The following is an 11,092-nucleotide window of genomic DNA, read 5'->3' on the forward strand; positions in this document are numbered from 1 at the left end:
ATGTACACTCTCATGTAATCTTATCACCAACCTACATCTGAACTTTGCAATGCTTACGTAACCTATTACTTTTTATTAAAACACCTCTAGGTGAAGCTTATATACTGTACGTGTAAATTCATACCTGTTACTAGGGAACAAATACCCCTTAATTTTATTCTGAGTGTAGTAGTACTACAATAGAAGACAAAAATAAAAAGATGTCAACGTGAAAGGTAACATAGATACCAAGCTATCTTCAATCTATCGTAGCCTAGGCCAAGTTGAATAAGATTTTTTCGTTTATAAACCTAATCGAAAAGTTTTTCTAGCTGTGTTAATTATGGTGTAGCCTATGGAGTGGCTATGTAACAAGTTAAGCTGAAGGAGAACCTGCCCTCATTCTGCAGTATTACTCTTGCATCCAAACTTATCTAAGGTGAGAGAGATGCTTCACGGCCAATACCTGCTGATGTATTATCTTATCAAAGTAATTTTTTGGTATCAAGAGATAAAACATTTGTAGGGCCAACTCTGTAACACATTGCTCACCCACAAAGACAAGTTTTAAGTTATGCTTTGTTAACACCCACAGGATGGGTATGGGGTGACTACCACCCACAGGATCAGGATGGGTATGAGGTGACTACCACCCACAGGATCAGGATGGGTATGAGGTGACTACCACCCACAGGATCAGGATGGGTATGAGGTGACTACCACCCACAGGATTAGGATGGGTATGGGGTGACTACCACCCACAGGATCAGGATGGGTATGAGGTGACTACCACCCACAGGATTAGGATGGGTATGGGGTGACTACCACCCACAGGATTAGGATGGGTATGAGGTGACTACCACCCACAGGATCAGGATGGGTATGGGTGACTACCACCCACAGGATCAGGATGGGTATGAGGTGACTACCACCCACAGGATTAGGATGGGTATGAGGTGACTACCACCCACAGGATTAGGATGGGTATGGGGTGACTACCACCCACAGGATTAGGATGGGTATGAGGTGACTACCACCCACAGGATCAGGATGGGTATGGGGTGACTACCACCCACAGGATCAGGATGGGTATGAGGTGACTACCACCCACAGGATTAGGATGGGTATGAGGTGACTACCACCCACAGGATCAGGATGGGTATGAGGTGACTACCACCCACAGGATCAGGATGGGTATGAGGTGACTACTACCCACAGGATCAGGATGGGTATGAGGTGACTACCACCCACAGGATCAGGATGGGTATGGGGTGACTACCACCCACAGGATTAGGATGGGTATGAGGTGACTACCACCCACAGGATTAGGATGGGTATGAGGTGACTACCACCCACAGGATCAGGATGGGTATGGGGTGACTACCACCCACAGGATTAGGATGGGTATGAGGTGACTACCACCCACAGGATTAGGATGGGTATGAGGTGACTACCACCCACAGGATTAGGATGGGTATGAGGTGACTACCACCCACAGGATCAGGATGGGTATGAGGTGACTACCACCCACAGGATTAGGATGGGTATGAGGTGACTACCACCCACAGGATTAGGATGGGTATGAGGTGACTACCACCCACAGGATCAGGATGGGTATGGGGTGACTACTACCCACAGGATGAGGATGGGAATGGGATGACTACCACCCACAGGATCAGGATGGGTATGGGGTGACTACCACCCACAGGATCAGGATGGGTATGGGGTGACTACCACCCTCAGGATAAGGATGGGTATGGGGTGACTACCACCCTCAGGATCAGATAAGATAAGATTTCGTTCGGATTTTTAACCCCGGAGGGTTAGCCACCCAGGATAACCCAAGAAAGTCAGTGCGTCATCGAGGACTGTCTAACTTATTTCTCCATTGGGGTCCTCAATCTTGTCCCCCAGGATGCGACCCACACCAGTCGACTAACACCCAGGTTCCTATTTGCTGCTAGGTGAACAGGACAACAGGTGTAAGGAAACGTGTCGAAATGTTTCCACCCGCCGGGAATCGAACCCGGGCCCTCCGTGTGTGAAGCGGGAGCTTTAGCCACCAGGCCACTGGGCCACCGTATGGGTATGAGGTGACTACCACCCTCAGGATCAGGATGGGTATGGGGTGACTACCACTAACAGGATCAGGATGGGTATGGGATAAATACCACCCACAGGATCAGGATGGGTATGGGATAACTACCATTCACAGGGTGGGTATGGGATAACTACGACCAACAGGATGAGTATGGGATAACTGCCACCCACAGGATGGGTAGTGCATACATGAAATCTGAACAGACAGAAAAAATGTCCTTAGCAGTATGACTATGAAGTTCTGGAATATATTACATGTGGAAAATTGCATTTATGTGAATGTATCATTATGTACACAACAGTAAATGAACAAAGATAATTATTATTTATCAGTTAGACAAGTAGGAATTTGGGACACCTAGGTCGCAAAAAATGTCCCCCTTCGATACCTACCACTGTCATATCCACAAGTTGCTCTGGACCTATTAATTATAAATGAAATATACATACACCAAGAATGCTGGTAAATATATAAATTTGTGGACTGTATATTAAAATTAAAAAATGATTATATATAAACACATTTGCATAACAGAAGGAAAATATCTTAATATCACTCACCAGTTTGACTGGAGATTAATGTGTCATGTACAGGACCCCCCCTTTTGCCTACATTTATGAAAAATTTACTGGCCAGAATTTAAACATAAATTAGACAGCTTATCTGAGGTTCCTGGAGTTGTCCTGTCCTGTCGCCTGATATCTCAAGTTATGCAGGAATACACATCCAACAATTTCGTCTCCTATTTGAGAGGTGTCAGCCCAATTTTAACCTCTAGAGCACGAAAAATTTTTCCCATTACACTAACGCTTCTAGTCCAAATTCAAACAAAATGGCGACTTCCTTTTGCACAGGCACAGGCTCAGTTTCCCATTTTCTATGACATCAATATTATTAAATACAGTTTGGCCATCTATTTACATATAACTACTTTATTTCTGGAAAATATATTCAGTATTTTCCACACTGCAGCCGGGCGCAGTTCGTTGCTAAATGACTCAAATTGCTCATTTGGCAATGGTGGAAGACCTGGGTACATATAGGATCTGGCATCCACACGGCGACATATTACACAAGATTTAATCACCCTTTTTACACTTTGCCATCCTTGTGGAATCCAGAAAGTTTCCCTAATACAATTTAAGGTATCTTGTACCCCACCATGCATTACATTTTTATGGGCATTTAGAACAATTATATTTGTTAGATGATGAGTTTTGGGCAGTAAGATAGGGTGTTTAGCATAATCATCCAATTCAGCATTTTGTAACCTACCTCTGCACCTAATTACATTGTTCTCTAAATACAGCCCCAATTTCTCTATTATAGAACCTTTCACAATTTTTCTTTCCATCATTAATTTAATCTCATTTCCATAGATTTCCTCCTGTACCCTCTTTATCCAATATTCAAGAGGATGTGAAAACTTAAATGAAATATTCATCTTGTTTAGAAATTTAAACACCAACTTAGGTACATTGATTAGTTTGGGTAAAGAAGAATACCTATTTATATGAATGGCTAATGAAGGACAAACTATTGGAGCAGTGGTCACAGTAATTTCAACAGGAGCAATATATGCCTTTTGTACAGGCCAATTAGCTTTATATACCAACCAGCTCGGTCCTTTAAACCATGATACAGCATTTACAAATTTAGCATAAGGTAAACCTCGAGACAAGAAATCAGCTGGATTCTCTTCACCAGGTATATGATTAAATGTTAACATATGCTGACCCAAACTATTATACTTCTCTTGCATCTGATTAATTTCAGCGACTCTGTTTTGTACGTACACAATTTTACTGTTTCCATTACGAATCCATTATAAGGATACCTCATTATCAGACCAAATTACAGCGTCGCTAATATTTATCTCCTGCAACTTATTTCTTATATAATTAGCTAATTTGACACCTACATACATGGCTGTTAATTCCAACTGAGGCAAGGTACGTGATTTAATTGGAGACACTTTAGCCTTAGACATAACAAGAGAAATAACACTATTACATTGAAGGTAAGCAACTGCTCCATATGCCAATTTTGAAGCATCACAAAAAATGTGGAGTACACTTTTCCCATTTGGATTGGCCACCTGGCATGGGAACTCCAACATTTGAATTTTCTCATAATCACCAATTAATTCATCCCACCTGTTAATGAACTCCTCAGGTAGAATTTCATCCCAAGCACATTTAAGTTTCCATGCTTCCTGTATTAATAATTTTCCTCTTATAGTAAGGGGTGACACTAAACCTAGTGGATCAAAACATTTGGAAATTTCAGCAAGCAAAACTCTCTTAGTTAATTTATTGGGCATACTGTAATTATTAGGTTTTAACATTAACAAATCTCTCTCAGTATCCCAAAGTTAAACCCAATACATTACTACATTTTGGCACTTCATCTCCAGGGTAATCTTTACTTATTTTGTCCTGTAATTTGGACGAATTACTATTCCATTCTCTCAGAGGCATATTTGCGCTTTGCATTATTTTATTAGCCTCTCCATAATTCATTAACAGTTCCTCTTCAGTTGACGTCGCACCCAGGAAATTGTCCACATAAAATTGTTTACTCATTACTTTACTCAATCGACTTTCCATACATTTAAGGTGTGCATTTATCGTTGCTCGAAGTAGGAATGGACTGGATGTAGCACCAAATAATACGCTCCTAAAGCGAAAGGTTTTCAGAGGGCTAAGTGGGTCACTAGGATTCTCAGGCCATAAGAAGCGGGTACAATCCTGGTCAGCCTCTTGTAAACCTACTCTTAGGAAAGCTTTACTTATGTCAGCCGTAAAGGCATAATGCTTCACTCTGAAATTTAATAAGATATCTCCCAATTTTTCCGTCAACGACGGACCTGTCATCAGTCATTTAAACTAGGTACATTTTTGTTACTCCTGGCACTACAATTAAACACAATCCTCAAAGGAGTGGTCTTAGAATCCTTCTTCTCTCCGTGATGTGGCAAATAGTGACCATAAATTTTGGCTTGCTCAGGAGGTACCTCTTCTATAAATTTATTAATTAACTGCTTAGCAATTATATCATTATAGGCAATTAACAATTCTGGTGTCTTACTCAGTTCGCTGAGCTGAGCCTTTAACTGTCCATATGCCATTCTGTAATTAGTGGGCAATTCTGGATGGTTCAGTCTCCACGGAAGTCGCACCCAGTATTGTCCAGATTCAAATTGTACATCTCTCAGGTGTTGCTCCTGAGTAAAAGAATCGTCTGGATTTTCTTCATTTACATTTATTCCAATGCTGTCTAATTCCCACAATTTATGCACTGGCTCAACACCATCCTCTATGGAAGAATTATACTGGGGTACAACTTCATGAGTAAGACACACAGTTATGGTATTTGTAGTTTCCTCTAGTCATGAATTATTATTACGAGGAATCCTACCATACATTACATGGCCTCCAGCAGTCTTCAAAAGGGTGACACCACATTTCTTTACCATACCCTTTACAAAGGAGGCATAATAGTCACTACCTATCAAAATATTTATTGGGCCTACAGAATCATCACTTACACCAGAAGGTACTAAATTTACATTATGTGAGAGTCTTTCTGTAGCTTTACTAAGCCCTACTGTAGATATTTTCTCTGGAAGTCTATCTACAATTACTGCATTAACACATTTTTTCTCATTGCCCAACCTGACAGTTACATAAACAGTGTCATACAATTGAGCTCTTTTATCTGAGAGAAAACCAGATAATTTTAGAGATGTAGGATCTCCCATCTGTACTTTCGTACCATCAAGACATTTACGTTTAATGAAAGTACGTTGGGATCCCTGGTCTAATAATGCAGTTACAATTTTTGATTTATGCCTTTTATCATCAATTTTTACCTGTAACACAGGTAAGGCTACTTCAGCAAAACCATCATTATTAACATTAGCAGCAATTTTTACATTAGCTACTGTTGTGTCAGGATTGTCAACATTATCATTATTATCAACATTATCATATAGACCCTTACACATGACTATATGGTGTCTTCCTTTGTGGCATTGATAACAGTTGTTTAATTTGGCATGACAATCCTTTACATTGTGATTACCTAAACACCTGATACATCTGTCAAGTTCCTCCAATCTTTCAACTTTATCATTCCATGATTTGTATGCATTGCAATTCTTAGAAAAATGAGTACCCTTGCAGAAGAGACAATCTCTCTTTCCTTTGACTGGTTTCTTATTAACTGGGCTACTCTTAGGAGGGTACTTATTCTTCTTACCTTGTGGAGAATCATTATTTCTGATTCCTGCTACTTGATATGCACCTATGCAACTCTTTAGGAAATTATTTTTTATTATTACCATTGGGATAATTTTCCCTTTGTGAAACTTGACAGATACCTCAGAGTTATTATGTGTTGCATCTTTAAAATGAGTTGGCTGGCTGGTCTGCAACTGAACAATTAATTCTTGTAGACCTAGTCCTATTTCCTCCAGACCAAAATAACTCTTGTGATACTTGTTCGAGAGTCATTCAAGTGTTTTATAGTTTAATTTATTCTGTACCATGGCACTCAATAACCAGTCTGATTCCTTCAGATTATATTTATTACTTAAAGTTTTGAGAGTGCTCTCCAGTTTAACTCTAAACTGCTGTAAACCTTTGTAAGTGTGATCTGGAGATTTTAAATTAACAATAATATTCACTAGATCCAACCTACTTTGTTCTATATTACCATAAGTGACTTTCAATATGTCAACTGCTTCCTTGCAAGAGTCATCTACATTGGGAAAGGCTTGTATGAGTATGTGAGCATCTCCTCTTACCTGTCCTTTGAGGTAAAATAATTTAGTTACACAGGCTAGGTCACTCCTATCATGCTTTAAAAATTGACCAAAATTCCTCCCAGTTTTCACTAGGATTAAATACTGGTAAACATAGTTCTGGGAGTTTTGGCAAAGACATATTATTTGTTGGAGCAGACTGATTAACTGCCTGGTTTACACATTTTAATTTATTCAAGGACTTACTTTTACAAGAAAGAATCTTTTCCTCTAATTCATAATACTGATTAATCATGAGATCTACTTTAGTCTCATTTACACAGTTTACTAACAAATCTCATTCATATTTGTTGTAATATAATTTGTATGAATCATATCTATTACCTAAAACATCTAAATACAATTTTAAATCATCAGTATTCACAGTTTCTTGATTCATTAATTCCAAACATTTATTATATGCCTTGGTTACATGACCCTTTCTAGCTTGCAGTGATGCTTTCTTTGCTCTATATTCCAAATGTTTGTCTTCTATATTAATTTCCTCATTTTCAGCCATGATGCAATGTATTAAATTCAACTTAATAACACTGATTATGTACTAAATTATGCACTTTATTAAGGTAAATAGTACAACTTACCTTTGAATAAATCCTAGCTACTTGAGATTAGCAATTACATACAAAAGATTGTAATATAAATTTTAAATGTACATTAATACAAACCTTTGGCCAGCCTTGGCTTATCAAAATTAATATTATACAAATTAATAAATCCTTTCCAGAATTTGGCATAGCAAAATTAATATTATACACAATATATATCAATTACACATACACTGATATAAATCTTGGCCAGAATTGTCTTATCAAAGTAATATTATACAAATTAATATAAACTTAGCCAGACTTGACTTATCAAAATTAATATTGTAATAATTATAATCCACTACACATTAAGTAAATTTGTGAACTTAACATCTACCTCCTGTCATTTCACATATAATTATTAAGTAATTAACTAATTAATGACTTCACTAATTACCTCCGGTTCAAGAAGGACCAACGGGCAAATTAAATGTGGAAAATTGCATTTATCTGAATGTATCATTATGTACACAACAGTAAATGAACAAAGATAATTATTATTTATCAGTTGGACAAGTAGAAATTTGGGACACCTAGGTCGCAAAAAGTGTCCCCCTTCGATACCTACCACTGTCATATCCACAAGTTGCTCTGGACCTATTAATTATAAATGAAATATACATACACCAAGAATGCTGGTAAATATATAAATTTGTGGACTGTATATTAAAATTAAAAAAATATTATATATAAACACATTTACATAACAGAAGGAAAATATCTTAATATCACTCACCAATTTGACTGGAAATTAATGTGTCATGTACAGGACCCTCCCTTTTGCCTACATTTATGAAAAATTTACTGGCCAGAATTTAAACATAAATTAGACAGCTTATCTGAGGTTCCTGGAGTTGTCCTGTCCTGTCGCCTGATATCTCAAGTTATGCAGGAATACACATCCAACAATTTCGTCTCCTATTTGAGAGGTGTCAACCCAATTTTAACCTCTAGAGCACGAAAAATTCTTCCCATTACACTAACGCTTCTAGTCCAAATTCAAACAAAATGGCGACTCCCTTCTGTGCAGGCGCAGGCTCAGTTTCCCATTTTCTATGACATAAATATTATTAAATACAGTTTGGCCATCTATTTACATATAACTACTGTATTTCTGGAAAATATATACAGTATTTTCCACATTCCCAATGAACGAAATAACTGCGAAGATAAATACATAATTTTTTTTTTTAGGTGTCCCGTAGCTTGACAGGTAGCGCACTCATCTCACACACTGAGGTCCGGGGCTGGATCCCTGGTACAGCTGGAAACATTAGGACGTGTTTCCCTAAGAGATCTGCTGTCCCTGTTCAACCATCAGTAAAATGGGTACCTGGGTATTAGTGGACCGGTGTGGGTCGCATCCTGGGACAAAATTTATCTAATTTGCGGGAAATGCTCTGCATAACAAGGGGCTTTCTGTATAGTATACCTTGTACATGTACTTGTAGAAACAGTATTTCACTACAACAAATTATTAGTATCATTGCTCTAGTGGCCTGGTGGCTAACGCTCTCGCTTCACACGGCGAGGGTCTGGGTTCGATTCCCAACCAGAGTAGAAACATCGGGCGTGTTTCTTTCCACCTGTTGTCTATGTTCACCCATCAGTAAAATGGGTACCTGGGTGTTAGTGGACTGGTGTGGGTCGCATCCTGGGACACTGACCTAATTTGCCCGACATGCGGAGCATAACAAAGGACTTTCTATATAGTAGTATGTCATTGTTGTCAGCTAGGACTGCATACCTTGTACATGTACTTATAGTAAATAAAGATTATTGTATGCTCACTTCCAGTGAATAAATATCATTGACGGCGTATATAGAGAAAATCCCAGCCAAATATCAATTTTATATGAATCACTAAGTACTACGTTGTTGGTGAATACTGTTATATATTATATATTAATGCATAATTAGTTGTTTACTAAAAAAAACTTTTTTTTTTATTACAAAAACATTAAAGCTGAATTTTTGGCGTTCGAATGCTATCAAACTAATACAACACAACATGTTATCTAGTTTATTTAAGTTACCTGACTATGTTAGAATATAGAATGATGATATTTGTTGATGGACACGTAGAGGGTTAACAAATTTGACAAGTGGGATTTGAAATCAAGTTATTTGAATTAATTGTGAAAGGTAGAAGCGGTGTTGGACGCCATTGCGACGCGGTAACGCTACCGTCTCTGCCCACCCGTCTATACCGCATTCTCACCCTATATAACGTATTTACAGTGAGTACACACGCTATAACATGCACTACAGCACACAGCCTTCTTCTGTATATAGTGTAATACGCCCTAGTTATTGTGTGTTGCTGCTGAGAGGCTGTCTAGCCAGCTGAGTAACTAACCCGCCATAGCCATGCTAGACTAATTCCACGGAGTATAATTCATTGTTTGAACCGAAGCTCTAGTGTTCTTTTTATGCAGTCTTCGCCGATTTAAGGCCCTGTTGACTGATAGTCTTGTGTTAGTTTAGTTTCATGTACACTATAAATAGTATAGACGGTGTGCGTGTTTTATTATCCATCCACCTCAAAAATATTATGGCTTAGATTGTCACTGATGTTTTGTGTCAGTGTCTTCTTATATCAACATTGTTATTTAAGACAAGCAAAGCATTTATTATTCTACTCAGTAATCCTGTTGTCAAATGCATCACAAAGTCAAATTGTAGATAATAAATTGGAGTATGTCTTTATTAAATCTTTGAATCTATATATAAATGCCAGGCATACATTAACAGCTGTTCATGCTACTCAAAATACTTGTACATTAATGCTGATTCTGACTTTAGATAATTCTTCATGAAAAAAAATTTAATGCATAGGCAGATATATATAGCTCTAATATTTCTTGTTTTCACCTGAACTTTTAGAGAAACTTGATGCAAATAAGAGAGCCAGAAGTGTGGAATAACTTGACATATGAATTAAAAAATATAATTTTATGAATAAAAAAAAGCATTAGTCCTTATCAATCCAACTAGTATGATTAAAAGTATATAGTTAACCAGACGAAATATAGAATTATGATGAATTGAAACAAATACTCAAAAAAACACTATCATAATTCAATAATTTTTACACTGTGTATACAGTATTCCTGAAACTAATCTCTCATTCTAATATAAAAACTGCTTGGTCTTTTAATCAGTTATAATTTTGTACAAAAAAATCATGTAATTGCTTTTAAACTGTTTTTATTTCCTGTCATTACCCTGTGCTAGACTCAAAAGTTTAGAAAACTTCACATCGAAGAAATCCTTATAATATTAAGTAGTTTTACTCCAAGTCTAAGTTGCCCAAAACGGCAGACTGTAGCAAGAGCTTTTTAAGTGGTTTTATGTGCAGTGTAATACTCTTAAGAATTACATTTTCAATTTATATATTTTATTTCAGTAATACCATAAATCTTAAATTAAAATTTAGTCATTCAGTAATTAAATACTGTATGTGCAAAATGTATTTCCAGACAGAACAGGTTTATCAGAATTAGAGATGTCATCCCGTGCACATGGAAGAGGTCATCGAGGTATTGGAGCACGAATAGGGTATGTGCCACGAGGAGGTGGACACTGGACTGGTCG

General features: G+C 37.5%; 1 protein-coding gene across 3 annotated transcripts in view; it reads left to right on the plus strand.

Annotated features, from left to right (window-relative positions):
- Positions 1 to 9,606: 9,606 nt before the first annotated feature.
- Positions 9,607 to 11,092, plus strand: part of LOC128700175 (uncharacterized) — a 60,395-nt gene continuing 58,909 nt past the window's right edge. For all 3 annotated transcript variants that reach the window (XM_053793170.2, XM_053793169.2, XM_053793171.2), the window contains exons 1-2: positions 9,607 to 9,735; positions 10,978 to 11,092. The exon at positions 10,978 to 11,092 is cut by the window's right edge and continues 169 nt beyond it. In XM_053793170.2, coding sequence (XP_053649145.1) covers positions 11,004 to 11,092 — 89 coding nt within the window. In that variant the 5' untranslated portion in view covers positions 9,607 to 9,735; positions 10,978 to 11,003. The remainder of the gene's footprint in view (positions 9,736 to 10,977) is intronic.

Source organism: Cherax quadricarinatus, chromosome 74, assembly GCF_038502225.1.
Source record: "Cherax quadricarinatus isolate ZL_2023a chromosome 74, ASM3850222v1, whole genome shotgun sequence".
NCBI classification, from domain to species: domain Eukaryota; kingdom Metazoa; phylum Arthropoda; class Malacostraca; order Decapoda; family Parastacidae; genus Cherax; species Cherax quadricarinatus.